The 15,536-nt window shown below is 36.3% G+C and overlaps 4 protein-coding genes across 7 annotated transcripts; 2 read left to right on the forward strand and 2 right to left on the reverse strand.

The window, feature by feature from the left end:
• Nucleotides 1-2,091: 2,091 nt before the first annotated feature.
• On the forward strand, nt 2,092-3,793 carry LOC110660937 (translocator protein homolog). Its single transcript, XM_021819404.2, has one exon. It carries the CDS (start codon nt 2,332-2,334, stop codon nt 2,896-2,898), a length of 567 nt encoding a protein of 188 aa, XP_021675096.2. The 5' UTR covers nt 2,092-2,331; the 3' UTR covers nt 2,899-3,793.
• A 153-nt stretch (nt 3,794-3,946) lies between these two features.
• LOC110660935 (uncharacterized) lies at nt 3,947-6,687 on the reverse strand. 2 transcript variants are annotated; one of them, XM_058138878.1, is made up of 4 exons: nt 6,312-6,687; nt 6,165-6,196; nt 5,341-5,559; nt 3,947-4,412 (listed from the first exon to the last, which is right to left on the reverse strand). In XM_058138878.1, the coding sequence occupies exons 1-4, from the start codon at nt 6,541-6,543 to the stop codon at nt 4,098-4,100; spliced, it is 798 nt and encodes a 265-aa protein (XP_057994861.1). In that variant the 5' UTR covers nt 6,544-6,687; the 3' UTR covers nt 3,947-4,097. The 2 variants fall into 2 exon arrangements, with proteins under 2 accessions (XP_057994861.1, XP_021675092.1); XM_021819400.2 differs by having other exon boundaries at nt 5,341-5,547; nt 6,312-6,682.
• A 1,149-nt stretch (nt 6,688-7,836) lies between these two features.
• Nucleotides 7,837-9,074, forward strand: LOC110660936 (stress-related protein). 3 transcript variants are annotated; one of them, XM_021819402.2, is made up of 3 exons: nt 7,843-7,998; nt 8,156-8,380; nt 8,462-9,074. In XM_021819402.2, the coding sequence occupies exons 1-3, from the start codon at nt 7,963-7,965 to the stop codon at nt 8,891-8,893; spliced, it is 693 nt and encodes a 230-aa protein (XP_021675094.2). In that variant the 5' UTR covers nt 7,843-7,962; the 3' UTR covers nt 8,894-9,074. The 3 variants fall into 3 exon arrangements, with proteins under 3 accessions (XP_057994863.1, XP_021675094.2, XP_021675095.2); XM_058138880.1 differs by having other exon boundaries at nt 7,837-7,998; nt 8,156-9,074; XM_021819403.2 differs by having other exon boundaries at nt 7,850-7,998; nt 8,112-9,074.
• A 1,741-nt stretch (nt 9,075-10,815) lies between these two features.
• Nucleotides 10,816-15,275, reverse strand: LOC110660938 (translocase of chloroplast 159, chloroplastic). Its single transcript, XM_021819405.2, has one exon. It carries the CDS (start codon nt 15,150-15,152, stop codon nt 11,031-11,033), a length of 4,122 nt encoding a protein of 1,373 aa, XP_021675097.2. The 5' UTR covers nt 15,153-15,275; the 3' UTR covers nt 10,816-11,030.
• Nucleotides 15,276-15,536: the final 261 nt, after the last annotated feature.

Here is a 15,536-nt window from a genome sequence, read left to right on the forward strand (position 1 = left end):
ATAATTCATGTTTTGTGTTTAATGCTCATGTTTAGTCAAATTTTAGAATAAATGTGATTTATATTTTGCATAAAGATTACTTTAGTATGTTGTGCACCACTGAATCCTAGTACTCAGCGATGGCTTCTATTGCTGTCGCAGATACAGAGACTAGAGGAGCAGCAAACTGAGCTGCTGAGGTGTGAGGAGCTATCAGCTTAAAGTCATCGGGTATAATTTATACCCTAATTGTAAATATTTCTTTTCATGTATGTATTGCATATAAATGTATGGACATGCAAATGGGTCTTGAGCAGCTTGTACAAAAATTTATATGAAGTTTGTAATAAAGTTTAGTTTGTATTTTTTTTTATGTAAATTTTGTAAGAATGTATATAAATTGTTTTGTCTCTAATGAAATATGAGTACAACTATCTTATTTAATTTAAATGAAATGTATTGCTAGTATGCTGAGGATTATTGAATTTTGAACTTGAGAAATTTATTGAAATGATTGTGAAATTGATTGAGTTTGATTGTGAAATTGAAGTAGTTGTTGAGAAAAATTTTTAGAAGTGCTTTTTACAAGTATTTGAAGAACTGTTTTCTCAAAATACAGAGGGAACTCTGTCAAAATTTTTATAAAATTTGCGTAAAAATAAAATGGGCCAAAAATATTAACTAGTTTTAATTTTAACTAAATGTTTTAAGTACTTATTAGAAAATGCTCACCATTTATCAAAAATAAGAAAAGTATTTTAAAATCCCTTGTAGGGTACTTAATGAATTATCGGTAAGTGAAGTTCGGTAGTTCATTAGGTATTCTATGGGATCATGTTATGCCTTACAGAGGGGTAAGGTGTGACATTATTAATTGCTATCAACAAAATAAATTATTCATAATTATAATAACAATAAAAATTAATATTAAAGCAACGAATTTTACTTAATTTCTTATTTTTTATATATTATAAATATTTTTTGAAATTATAATTAAACAATTTTAATTTTTTTAACGTGTATAAATTATTATAAATTTTTATGTCTATATGTACAAGTATGGCCTCAGGATGCTAATTAAGCTAGCGTGCTGCATACGGAATACTTTTCATTAATTGCCATCCCCTCTTTCAAGTAATTTAGTTTATTGAGACCATTTTCCAATAATTTGAATTATACAACATTTAATTTATTTAAATCTATAAAATTAATTATTCTTTTAATAATTACAATTTAAATTTTTATTCAAAAAATATAGTTCACATAATATTTTTATTTTATAAAATGACATATTTTTTTAAAAAATTATAGTACATATTTTTGTTATTTTTTGGACATAAAATTTCTAGTAATTTGAAATTATACAATACCATTTTACATTTAACATTTAAGTTCTTTAAATATATAAAAATAATTATTTTTTAAAATAATTACAATTTAAATTTTTATTCAAATATAATACTTAAATATTTTTATTTTATAAAACTAACATATTTTCTAATAAAATTATAATACATGTTTTTTATTAATTTAATACAGTTATAATTTCACACTTTAATATTTTAAATTTACAAAATTATTATATTTAAAAAAATACAAAATTACTATGTTTAGGTACTTTTGCCTTAGACAAAATCACTATTATGAATAGCATTTTGGACTGTACTTTAGACAAAATTACTACTATAAATAGCGTTTTAGATTGTATAATTATGAGCGCTATTTTGATATAAAAACGTCATCATAAATAACGTTTTGAGCATAAAAACGCTATTATGAATAACGTTTTGAGCATTAAAACACTTGTAATAGTATGCTCAAAACACTTGTGATAATAGTGTCCAAGATAATATTATTTTAATTAATATTTTAGACATTAAAATGCTACTAATACTAACATTTTTATATTTACATATTTTTTAATAACGTCTTAACTTTTCACCTTATTTTAATAATTTTTTCACATCATACTCAATTTTGATATTTTTGCCTTCTACAATAACATTGTACGACAAAAAAACTCTGTACCCGGCAGATCAACGCCATGGCCACGTTTGGTCGCTCTACGGTTCCAGATTCCACTGCTCTCCATTCATCACTTTAGCTCCGATAACAACTTATAAATTTTTAGTTCTTGATATACGACATGGAAAAGCAAAGACCAAGTCCCTTGTTGTTGTTACTCTCTGCCACCCACGTGTAAATCCTCCCCTAAATCCCTTCCCTTCCCCTCCGCCCACGTGTCCGGCTTTTTCCCACCAAGAGAGAAACGCGCTCTCTCTTCGATAAACACTCTTCCCTGAAATTACTCCCACAACGCATGTTTGCTGCTTTTCTTCTCAAATATCATTAATGGATTCCCAAAACATCAAACACCGTACCAGAGACACTGAGGAACCTGACACCACCACCAAGAACGGAGACATGAGAACAAAGCGTGACAACAGAATGGCAATGGCCAAACGCGGTATCAGATCGCTAGCCATAGCAGTCGCCTTCCCTCTCGCTTTGACCCTCTTCAATATCTACTTCTTTGGCTCCAGTAACGGCTATGGCAACGTATCAAAACCTTTTTGGTTTCCGCCTATGTGGGCTCTACACTTTACCTGCTTAGCTTCCAGCTTCCTGATGGGTCTCTCCGCTTGGCTCGTTTGGGCTGAAGGAGGGTTCCACAAAGAACCAACGACTGTGTCTCTCTACATGGCGCAGCTAGGTCTGAGTTTAGCTTGGAATCCGATTGTGTTCCGGATGGGAGCCACTTGGGTTGGTTTGGTTGTTTGCTTGGCTATGTTTGGTGCTCTTGTTGGATGTTCTCGCCAGTTCAAAAAGGTGAATCCGATCGCTGGAGATTTGGTTAAGCCTTGTTTGGCATGGGCTACAGTTTTAGCCATTGTAAATCTAAAGCTTGTTTTTCTTTGAAGTCTTGAAGTACAGGGTAGAGGAGATTGTTGTTGAGAGACGATACTTTCATGGTGCTTTTGTAAACTCGTCACAGCTTTACATGCTTTTATTAAATAGATAGTTCCTGTAAAAGGTTTTCTTTCTTTGTTCTTTTATTTTTCTTTTTTTTTCTTTTTATTTGTAGTTTTCGTGTTCTGGCCTTTATTGTCAACTTGTGATTAGCGAGGATTCCATCTTTCTATTGTAAAAAGATCTTAGAAGTATGTTATAAAAAGTTTGGAAAGACATTTTCCTTTCATATGGATGCATAGTTACATGTATTAACATCTTCCATATGCATGAAGGAAGCGATGTAGAAGCAGGGGAGATTACTCTTTTGATACGAACGCCAAGAATCTTAATTATGGCATCTTAGTATTCTGGAGTCTGAGATAAGGGTTGTTTTTTCCCCTCTTCCGATGAATACTAGTTTGAATCTAAAAAGGTATCTGAAAAGGCAATGTGGCTTACGAGAATGCAGATGCAGACGAAGATGAAAAACACAGAAGCCGGTCATCGTGTGCAGATCCTCTGTAGCTACAGTATCAGGGTTCATCTTCCGTTATTCTTGCATATTCAAATATGCATATCGGGTAAGGCCTCTATTGTGCTGTTCAAGTAAACAAGCAGATAAAGAATCATTGTTGTCATCTACATATGTACAGCACACATGCACAAATCAAACAATACAAGCAAATTGATGTCCAAAATTCAGCTAAATCTTTTTATGGCAATGATGGTGATATCATCGAACAACTAAATTTTTAATTTATGAATAATATATGAGTTGGACTAGATTCCAGAGGCAAAGATGCCAAAGGCTAAAGGGATGTCGATGACGGCTTTGTTTAAACAGTACGCTAGGTATTTGTTTCCATTGTGCAAGTTTTACAGGAAAAAAGTGAGCGTTTTAGCTCTAAATTATTACCTTTTTTTGGCTTTGAATATTGTTTCTATTTCAATTAAATAATTGTTTGTCAATTAAATGTGAATGGGAGCTTCTGTTTACGTAATTGTTTTAGAGTAATTGGTTAAAATGAGTCGAGAATGTTTCACAGCAGTGTAAATTAGTACAACTTGCAACTATCAATTACAATTTTCCTCGGAAACTTTAAATACTAAAAGCAGGAAATAAGAGGACAAGGCAATTTTCCTGATCAATTTTGAGTCACACCTTGCTACTCAACACAGCAAAGTTTTCTCAAGGTTATGGATGTTCTCCTCTTTTGATTTAATTCCTTCCCCTCCCACATTTGAAACCCTGGCTTGCGATTAATTTCATGCTTCCAAAGGTAGCGGGCATCCCCCCATAATAGAACAACAGATCCACGGGTTAAGTGAACAGGAACTCTTGGCATAGGCTGATCGTTTTCTCCCTTTCCATTCTCACAATCTTCTCCCACTTGTGTGAAATGCATCACACATGATGACTCCAGGGAGACGATGGCAATTCCATCTTCAAAGCGCATGAGATCAACATGTGCACAAATCCCCTGCATATGGAAGAGGCAAAACATTAAAGAGCCATTCATTCTCGATTCACCCTCACAACATAACATACTGGATACCAGTATTGAAGTATAACACAGTTATTAAATTACAAGTAGGGGTGCAGGATATCTCAATTGCTAACATGGAAAAGAAATAGTTGATGTAAGGCAAGCATTGGTGACCATATGAGTTGATAGTGTCAAAACTCATTTTTCTAATCTAATATCCAGGAGACTTGGTAATTGATGAGTAGAGAAGACCTTAAGCAAGAATCATAAATGGAAACTGGAGCAAACAGTGTAGAAGTCAAAATATGATAACTACAATTTGTCAAGCCAAGCAAATTTCCCAAAATAACTTCAATTTGCAATATGGTTCTTCAATCGAAAATTGGTTTCCTGGATTCGTGAGGAGTGAGGACAAAACACTTGTATCAACCAACCTCTGACTAGTAAGGACTATTACAATCTATATCATCTTACTATCACGATGGTGGATGCTATGTACTTTTATCATAATAGGCCAACATGAAGTAACTAGTTTGGTCTTTTGCACTATTTATGATGCTTCTACAATTAAATAAACATTGAATCGCAGTTATGCTTAATAATATTAAAGTACAATAACACACAAACACACACACACACACACACACACACTTGTGTATGTATATATATAATGTCCTTATGTCCAGATTTTGTTTTCTTTTCAAAAACACAATACTTGGAGAAATCTAATACTTGTTTCACACACACAGCTTGTGGCAATTTAGTAGCAACGCAATCATTGGATAAAGTAGCAGAGATGGAGAAAACAACCTAAATGTCATTATGAAGAGATATGGTGCAAGCATGAACTTCAAAAAGTTTCTTTAATATAAAAGATGATATTGGAGATATTAAAAAGTTTCATGTAGACAATTTATCGCACCTCACCTGGTTGGTATACATTTACAATTAGTTGATCAAATAGTGGCTCTCTCCACAACAAATTTGTTGGAATTATACAGGTGCCTTTGTCTCCTTCACAACTAACTGAGTCTGCAGATTTACAAATCTGATCACCAAATAGCACAACTTCCCGAATAGAATTAGAAAGTTCAATGGCCCAAGATGGGAGATCTCCAAATCTCATAGCCTGCAAGGAACACTAAGATTAATGTAAACGTATAAGCCTATTAGAAACAACTTACATTGAATTAGGCCTAATATAGCTGACAAAAATAGCTGACTTCACACATTCCTCACAAATTATTTGTCCACATAGTTTTCTAGACTTTTTCTTCCCTACAACCCACAAGAATGCAAAGCGATGTCCTCATAAGGAAATATTCCAAGGATTTTTCTGACCATAATCCAGATGAATATTTGACACATTTGCAGCATTACTTTCATAACACTCTTTACAAGCACACTGTAATAACAGATGCATGTTTGCAACCCGATAACATTGCTTTAGTAAATTTCCCCACTACCCATGATTTCTGCATAACCCAAGCCGCACACCTGAAAATTACAGAGCACTTTATCCATATTGAATGAAAAGTATACCACCACTATAACCCCAAAGTCACTATTTTCCGCCAAGTCTACGCCAAGCTCACTATATAACTACTAAATTTCAGAATGAGGTGAACAGAAACAAGCGCTATTCCGAACTAATTTAGACAAAATAATAATAATCCTTAATCACCCATTCACATTGTTATTATGAAACAATTTTGCGACTTCACGTGTAACCTCCCTAGGACGCACCTGATTGTTAGAGGCCACCGTGAACCATCCCTCTGCAGCAACAAATTAACAAACCCAGCTCAAAAAAATGGAAAATGGATAATTTTCTGGTTAATCTACGTGCAAAGAAAAGAAAATCAAAGCAGAATGAGCTGAAATGAAATGAACCGTTTTGAATATCGGAGAGCAGGCTAGATTGTTGCTGAGGAGACAGGAAGTCTCTGCACAACCACAAACCATTAATTTCCTTGATTGGTTCCCAAATGGGGTTATGGTCGATGGTTAAGTGTGATCCGTCGCCGGATACTGAATCTTCGATTCGTTGTTGCTGTTCGTCGTCGTCTTCACTGTCTGATGATTCACCGAACACTTGTTTCAGAAGCGTCTTCTGATCATCCATTTTCTGAATCGGACTTTTACCTTATTGTCCGTCTTCAGGTCCTTGTGAACAGCTAGAAAATTTAGCAGACAGCACTTCCATTGTACTACCAAAAGAAAAGATTATGCTTCACTAATCAATTTCTATTTTTTTTTAATATACATATATAAATAAAATTTAAAATAAGACAATATTAATCTAAATTTTATAAATTTATATATTTTATTTCATAAATTAATTAAATTAACATATATTTTTATAAAATATTTAATAATTTTATAAAAATTATTAATTAATAAAATATTATCTTAAATTAATAATAATAATAATAATAAAATATTTTTATTATCAAAATAAATAATTTAATTAATTGTTAATAATTTAATATAAATTATTTTCAACTATATATTTTTAGTTTCCTTTTTTTAAGAATTTATTGTTTTACTACAATAACATGCTTAATTGCTAAAAATAAATTATTGTAATTTAACAAATTTTATATTGGAGCCATTTTTTTATCAGATACGGCCTAAGAGTAAAAGAATGATGAAAAGAATATTTAATATAAGATGGAATTTATATGAAAATAAATTTAATAATTATTATAGTAAATATTTATATTAAAATATATATATATATATATAATTAATATATATATATATATAATGTACAGATTATATAAAAATTTAATTTAATAATAAATATATTATTTTTATATTAATTTGAGTTCTCTGTAGCATTTTTATATTAATTTAATTTAATAATAAAGAATATCGACACACCCATAATGAGTACAGCGAAAGCCAATGCTGGTCAGGAATTTGGAATTTGGTGACAAATCCACTGAGTGGGATGAAAACAGTGGGCTAGTCGCTAGTGAACCATGCCCAAAAAGCATATGCTTATTCTTTCTGTAGGATTCCTTGCATCTGATCCACGCACCAAAGAAATCAGACCAGCCCACCATTGTCAACAGACAAAGGACGTGAGGCTCACCACTCACCACTCACCACCTCGCTTATCGTGCCAAAAGGAGGTGCATAGCAATCCGTGCCATGTACACAACATTTACTCCCATCACCCCGCTCTCGACACATACCGGTAACATCGACACATGATGAAGCCACGTATACTAAATTCAACTCAAAAATACTACAAGCGATCATCGACATCCACGTGTCAACTACATGACACTTGTTTCTTCCAAGCTTTTCTGTGTAACGTCCGCTAATCCGACGGCGAAATTGAACTTCGAATTCGAATTGAAAATGTTGACCTCCCGGACTTCTTTGGCGAATCAAAATCTGCCACGCAGCAATTTTTTTGCACTATAAAAAATGGGAGTAGTTGCAACGCTCTATATCGTCATTTAGGAATTTGCAGGAGTAGGCTTTTTCAGGGTAAGGAAAGGTTGCAAAAGAAGTCACCAAACGGGGAAAAATGGCTGAATCTGAAATGGAACAACATACAGAGATGGTATCATATTCATCTTTCCTCTTCACTTCATCTGAATATTTGCGTGTAATGCTTTTGTTTGGCTGCCTAGAATTGATAGAAAGCTCTTAAGGAAATCAGTTTTTCTTTTTCAGAGTGTTTCAGGATTTTCGTTTGTGTTTTTGCATTTTTGTTGAAGGTTCAAGATAACGACAAAACGCCCAAGTATTTAGATTTCGTTCAAGTGGCGACGATTTACGTTATAATTTGTTTCTCAACCATATATGACTACGCAAAGGAAAACTCCGGTCCTTTAAAACCGGGGGTCCAGACCGTCGAAGGCACCGTCAAAATGGTCATCGGACCGGTATACGAGAAGTTCTGCGACGTTCCCTTTGAACTTCTCAAATTCGTCGATCGCAAGGTCAATATTCTTATATGCTTGTTCCTTCCTACTCCGCGTGGTATTATAGTCACAGGATTTTGGGGCTCACGTGCAATGCAGGTTGACGACGCTCTAAGCGAATTAGACAGGCACGTGCCGTCGCTGGTGAAGCAGGCTTCAAGCCAAGCTCGAGCCGTGGCTTGTGAAGTTCAGCGCGCCGGCATCGTGGAGGCAGCGAAGAGCATTGCGAAGACGATGTATACAAAGTATGAGCCGACGGCTAAGGAGCTGTATTGCAAGTACGAACCGGTGGCTGAGCATTACGCGGTGTCGGCCTGGCATACACTGAATCGGCTTCCTCTATTTCCTCAAGCTGCTCAAGTCGTAGTCCCCACTGCTGCTCGCTGGTCTGAGAAATACAATCAGTTGGTTTCTTATGCAGCGGATAGAGGGTATACGGCGGCGGCGTATGTACCGTTGATCCCAATCGAGAGGATTGCTAAGGTGTTTCATGAAGGCGTTAACGGGCCCACCGTCCCAACCAATGAATGAGCCGCCACAGCGAAATAAATTTTTTTTTTTCCTTGTTTAAACGACGTCAGACAATTTGAAGATTTTATCGAGTGACGAAAGATAAATGGATGGGTTTTTTTTTTTTTCCTTATCTTAATTATTGTCTTTTTTTTTTTTTTTGAAACATTCCTTATCTTTATTTAAATGCTTTGTCGCATTAGACTGGTTTGAAATTTTTTTTTTTTTTAACTCAATGCTATACTTGCTTAAATATTAGATTTCAATAAAAATCTTAGGAAAAAGGTGAAGAGCACATTGAACAAACTATTTTATGCTAAAAGCAAATTAAGTTCGATTTGAAGAATCAAAAGTTATGGTTGTTGAGATTTCACCTCTTTGAAATGCAAGATGATAAGAGTGAATTGAAAAATTATAAAGAACACATTCTAAAGAAAGAAGTTGATTTGAATGAGCAAGAAAAGTTCAAGAAAAAAAAAAAGAAGGAACAAAGATAAGACAACGAATTTTAAGATTTAGCAAATTCTCTTGATGTTTATGAATTGAAAAGCCTGTCAACTGTGGTTGTAATTGACCTTATATGTTCAAATATTTCTACAAATGTTAAGTAAGGAATGAAGTTCACTATTTTTCTCTCATTTTTACCATCTAAAAAGATAATTCTTCTATTTTTAATAAATATTTATATAATTTTCTAAGTGAAATAAATGATAATTTAATAAATTATTAATATATTTTTATAAAAAGAGAATATTCAACCATTTTCTTATCATTGTGCAAATTACAAATAGGAGGTAGCATAAGATTGTACATTTTCCAAATTCAACTCTTCAACATTTAAGGTCAAATTTTCTTAACTACAGGAGAATAATACAACCAAGAAAGAATAAATTTAAGAATTATTTTAGTTTAATTATTTATTTTAAAATTAAAAAGTTTATGTTTCTATTCTATTATATTTTCCTAGTTAGTGTTGGTTATAGATTTAATATATATATATATTTGAAATTCACAATCCTATTACTGATTGGACTCGTTATTAAACTATAAATACATATGTTATCTAAGGTATTTTAGTAAAGATTTCATTGTTGACAATTAAATTTTGAGATTAACAGAAAATTTAAGATTTATGATTTTTCTCCCCTTTTGAGTGTTCTATTGGGTCTACATAACTTCTCCGTAGTACAGTCACGACAACATTTGATGGCTGCAGAATCAACTGCTAATGCCAAGAATTGATGCTTCAGAGTTTTCCCATCAATAATTAATGCAATTGCAGAATGTGGATCCTTTTCTAGCTTAATCAATTGAGAAGCATTAGCATTTTGATTCAAAATATTCCCCTTCACAACCTCTTTGGTAACTTCGGAAAAAAAAAAAAAAAAAAAAAAAAAAAAAAAAACCACTTTGGTAACGAAAAGCAACCTAAAGAGAGATTCAAAACTAACAGAAGCAAACCAAAACGAAAGGGCGTTAAATATGATATTAAGGCAATGATAATATGTGAGCTTTCATCTTGAGCTCAACCTAGAAACCCAAACATTGCTCAGAGAGCATGTCAGTGTGAAAGAGGGAAGGGTAGATTATGGAAAGTTAGAAAAACCATGATTGAAGAAAGGGTGACGGAGGAGTGAACATAATGCTCAATCAATTGTCTAAACTCATGGCTGAAAATAGAATTTCACAAGACAACAATGAAAGAGCTGTAAGCGTGCAAGATATTTGAAGCTTCTCTCCGAAAGGCTTTACATGCCCATTCTTACAAGAGAAATCAAGATTACTGTTTCAGTCATTGACCCAACAAGCCAGTATCCATTACAAAAGCATCATTAAAAAAACAGTCTACCTCTCAATCAGGTTATACTTTGTCGAGACAAAACTGGGCAATGGTGCACCAATAGCATGCATGTAATTACCACCATACTTAAACAAGTGCAAAAGAAACAACAAAAATATCATGATTTGCTCATGAATACATCTCATATTTAGTACATTTCATCACGCAATATAACATGAACCTCATAAGAGCAATTAGTTCTACATGAAAGAAAATTCAGCATTATTGAAAACTAAATCAATCTCAATGCATGATCTAATCTATGATGCTGAATGAATGTAACACAATGGCATCCATGAAAAAAATTGGAAGGAGGATCTAGTACATAGGGTAATTGTCACTAACCCCTGGCCTAATGCTTTTATAGATCGACATTGCAATCGGAAGAAGACCCACAAGTGCAATCTGAAACTGTTCAGAGCTGCTTGTTCGAACAGTAATTTGGCCACTAAGCTTGTTGTTCAATCCTGCACGAATGGCTACCTTAGAACTTCGTCCAATGGAAAACTGGGATTGAAGGTTTGCCCCCAGCGCCAAGTCCCCTCTCCACTTAACTAAAGACAAGCCCAGGGACGATTGATCCTGCCCAATTGGATAATCTGCTTCCTTTAGCCGAACTTCCAAATTGGCTCCATATGCTGAATCACCCTGAGAAAGGACAGTCCCAGTGCTACCAACCAACATCAGGCGCTTTCCAAGTGCAATTTGATCCTCAAGTTTGAAACCAGTGGCCACATTTTGGCCCAAAAATGTAACAGATGCCCCAGCAGCTGTCTTGTTCTTCTTGAAATTTTTGAATTTAGTCTCACCTCTAAAGATGTAGGCAAGTTGCTTCCCAACATTTTGAATGTCAAACCCTGCCATGCTTGATCCATCCTCTCCATGCTTTGCAGAGATTGAAGAATCCAAATGGATGCTAAACTCTTTCTTATCCTTGGTTACTTGAACAGCAACTGCTGCTGGAAATCGATTAGCAACAGCTAGACTTTGTTCCATGTTGACACCATCATACCCACAATCATGGTCCCAACCATGGGTGTCCAGAACAGGCCTTGCCAGAAACTGTGAAATTGGTTCCAAAAAACGGTACCTATAAGCTGGATTATCACCATCAAACGAAGGTGGCAAGACCATATCAGGTAATGGAACTGGCACTGCAGCTGGAGCTCCATTTTCTGGATCAACATCTTCTCCATTGTAACCATATTCATCTGTAGCAACCTTTCCTTTCTTCTTGATCTCTCTCATTCTCCTTAACTCTTCTCTCCATTGCTTTTTCTGAAGGAGCTTCACACGGTAATCATACTCCTCAAAATATGCTTTCTTCTGCCCCTTGCTAAGCTTAGCAAGCTGAGTTTTCCTAAGAGGCTTGAATGGTGGGAGCTGGTCATATTCATCCTCTTCTTCATCCTGATCAGAATCAGACAAGTCAGCCAAGTCAATGTCAGAATCAACATTGTCACCCCCTTGGTCAGTGGAGAGTTTAGGATGTGAACGGGACTGCAACAACCAAGACAATAGGTATGGAAGGGGAGGTGAACGAGAGCGGAAACCAAAAAGCTTCCGGTGGTCAAATGGATCTTGAGGTTTAGAGAGAGAACTTGCTTCAGATAAAATCTTCATAGAGTAGCACAACAACAGTAACTGAGGTCTCCAACTTTGACCATTAGGGAGCACCTTCTGTCCATATCTGTTCCTACGACAAGAGAGATGATTCTCTACAAGAGATACAGGATTCATCAAACTTGGATTCATCAAACGCAAATCACCAACAGCTTGCCCAATACACTGCTGAACCACATGGGAACGTTGAGCAACAAACACCTCATAGCTCAAAGGGGAACCTGAAGGTCCATCTGGAGGTGCCGAAGCACCATGGGTTAGAGTTACTACAGCATTTCGCCAGATTGAAGAGCCAAGAGAACTAGTGATAGATCTCAACAATGGCAGATCATTAAGATCCCTGGTCTGGGCGTCAAGCCGATCAACATAAAGGAAAATATCCGGGGGACAACTCTTCATGAACTTCTTTATGGAAGTCAAGACTTTGCGGTTTAATCCTTGTTCTGAACCAGAAGACTTGAGACCTGGGCTATCAATTACCCTGATCTTCACTCCATCTACCACACCAGTGATTTCTCTAACAGAATTAGTTGCAGGTTCAAATGCATTAATCGGGGACTTCTCCTCGCCAAAAATAGAATTTATTGTAGCACTCTTGCCCACACCTGTTTTCCCAAGGACAAGTATGTTCAAGGAAAAGTCCAAATCATCCTTCCCCTCTGCTTCAAGCTGCAAAGCTGTCCTCTTTGCAGCTTCAAGGCTAAACAGTTGATTGGTTTGCCTCCCTGCAACAAGGGCCAAACGATATAGAACCTGTGCAGCTATTGACTCCTCTGGAGAATGATCCAGCCTGTGAACAAGCCTCAAAAATTTCACTCTTATCTGCTGCAACTTCTCCAGTTTCTGTTTCTCTTCTTCACTCAAGTTGGCATCTGAGTCTCCACCAGTTGTGAGACTGGAAGAAGCAAAAAGACTGGGACGATTTGGTCGCGAAGCAGGTTTCACAGGTCGGAGAGAGGACCCCAAACCTGCAGGTCGCTCAACAGAGAAGAGCCTTGATCCATCTTGAGAGGTCACAGTGACAGTGCCACCCTCTGAGCCAGCATTAGTTGCTGCTTTCAAGAGGGCTGCCAAGGCAGCAGAATCAAACAGTTCCTTCCCCTCACCTTCCTCATCAGTGTCCACTTCTTCATCTGAGTCTGTCACAATTTGACCATCAATTCTCTGTGAATAATCACGAGAACTCTCCGCACCAGAATGAGAACCAACAACTGAACCACGCTCCAACTCCTCCAAGAATTGTTTGGCAGCTGCAGAGCTTCCAAAAAACATACCATCAGTCTCACCATCTGTAACTGATCCATCATTCTCACCTTCTCCACCTAGATCATTATTTTCTTCAATTTCAGCATTTAGTTTAAATTCCGCATTTGTAGCAGCAATAGATTCTGCAGTATCAGGTAAATCAGCTTTTCCTGAGAGATCATCTTCCAACTTTTCTGTTGCAGCATTCATATTAAGTTCTACATCATGAGCAACACATGTTTGTGCAGTTTCCGCAATAGAAGCAGTTGCCAGAGTTCCATCTCTATCCCCTACATCTACTTGATCATTGGCCACAGTATCCAATCCATCAGTAGCTATCTCCACTGCAGGCTCAATCTGTTCTATTCCTTTATCAGTTTCTGGCTCCACTTCTTTCTCTAATTTCTCATAATCATTTGTGGTGCCTGCAACTTCAGTATTTTCAACACTGATTTTCACGATATCCCGGCTACCCTTTATGACTGGATCATCAAAAACAGCCCTGATTTCTGAATGTTCCTCCCCTCCCAAACCATAAACATCAATTTTCCGTCCACTACTCTCTACTTCTGAGATTTCAGTCTTAAAACCAGTTATAGCTTCAACATTTTTCTCAGATCCAGTATTCGCATTAACTGGTTCTTCCACATCATTACTGAACTTATCAAAACCATTGTCCCGAGGCACACTACCATCAACTGGAACCTCTGTTCGTTTAACTTCAGAATACTTACCTCCCTCCACATCTCCAACGACAGCCACTCCCGATCCTGGAAAAGTAGCATGTACAGCCTCCAGAACCGAGTCCCCTCCACTAGTAAATTCCACACTATCAGTTTCGGCCAACTTCTCATTATCCAGTTCTGAAGTCTCAGTGTCCACTTTTTCATTCCCACCACTGCAAATTTCTCCCTCTTCAACTGCCCTGCCAACATAAACTTCAGTTTTCTTCCTTTCAACAGCTTCGGCATCCAACTGACTCCCTTCCACTCCCAGCTTGTCAGACTCTATCTCACCCAAATTTTTGTCCACAACCTCGCCCATTTCCACCGAAAACTCCTTTCCTTGATTATCCACAACCTTAATTCCTTTTTTATCCACAGAACCCTGAGCCCAACTCAACTGTAAACCCTCAACCCCATCCCCAATCAATTCACCCCTCTCCGAGGTCCCAACTTTTGGCTGTCCTACAACATATTTATCAACATCATTCGCCGATACTGTCAATAACGGCTCTTCACTTTTCAGCGCCGGAAATTTCACGGGGTCAATAAAAGTGGAACCAGCACCACTCCATTGAAAGGGTTTTTGCGGGGTTTGCTGGAGGGCCATTGGCTTCTGTGTCTCCATTTCAAAATCCAATTCCCCACTCACAAACCCCCCATCGCTACTTCCACTACTAACGTTATTGCTACTATTATTAGCAACATCTAAAGAATAATTCTGAACTGAATTATCAATAACAGAATGATTTGAAGAAGGCGACGATGACGAGGAAGAATAAGAAGAAGGAGAACCTGATGAATTGGAAACATGCAACGGCTTTTCTGGCATAGAGGGCTTGGAGTCCATGGCGCCAAGAACACGGAGAAGTAAATGAGGTAGAGTTTTGGAAGCTGCAGGTAATTGTGATTGTGATACGAAGAAAGGAGAAGAGAGCAACTGGGTGCAGTGCAGAGAGGAAGATAGAGAGCAAGATAAGGCAAGCCTATGAAATTATTATTTCTCTCAGCCGCATGGGTTTGGTTGAGATGGGCCTTGGGCCTTTCGATGTTAAATGACAGATATATCCCTTGGTCAAATTTTTTTTGCTCCATGGAATTTAGAAGGAAAAAAAATAAAAAATAAAAAATAAAAATAAAAAGTTATCTATAATAAAAGTAAGGAATAGAATGTAAATTTGATTTTTGATGAAAACAGCGGAGCGAATATCCAACGGCTTAGAATATTGGAAGT

The sequence above is a fragment of the Hevea brasiliensis genome, chromosome 2 (assembly GCF_030052815.1).
Source record: "Hevea brasiliensis isolate MT/VB/25A 57/8 chromosome 2, ASM3005281v1, whole genome shotgun sequence".
NCBI lineage: Eukaryota > Viridiplantae > Streptophyta > Magnoliopsida > Malpighiales > Euphorbiaceae > Hevea > Hevea brasiliensis.

Bases quoted from the DNA above. Each gene is read 5' to 3' on its own strand.
- LOC110660937 (XM_021819404.2), top strand. From the start codon at position 2,332: ATGGATTCCCAAAACATCAAACACCGTACCAGAGACACTGAGGAACCT.
- LOC110660935 (XM_058138878.1), bottom strand. From the start codon at position 6,543: ATGGATGATCAGAAGACGCTTCTGAAACAAGTGTTCGGTGAATCATCA. The intron at 5,560-6,164 runs GTGCGTCCTAGG...CATTAATCTTAG, and splicing joins CGGTGGCCTCTAACAATCAG to TGTTCCTTGCAGGCTATGAG. The intron at 4,413-5,340 runs GTGCGATAAATT...TTCCATATGCAG, and splicing joins ATGTATACCAACCAGGTGAG to GGGATTTGTGCACATGTTGA.
- LOC110660936 (XM_058138880.1), top strand. From the start codon at position 7,963: ATGGCTGAATCTGAAATGGAACAACATACAGAGATG. The intron at 7,999-8,155 runs GTATCATATTCA...TTTTTGTTGAAG, and splicing joins TGGAACAACATACAGAGATG to GTTCAAGATAACGACAAAAC.
- LOC110660938 (XM_021819405.2), bottom strand. From the start codon at position 15,152: ATGGACTCCAAGCCCTCTATGCCAGAAAAGCCGTTGCATGTTTCCAAT.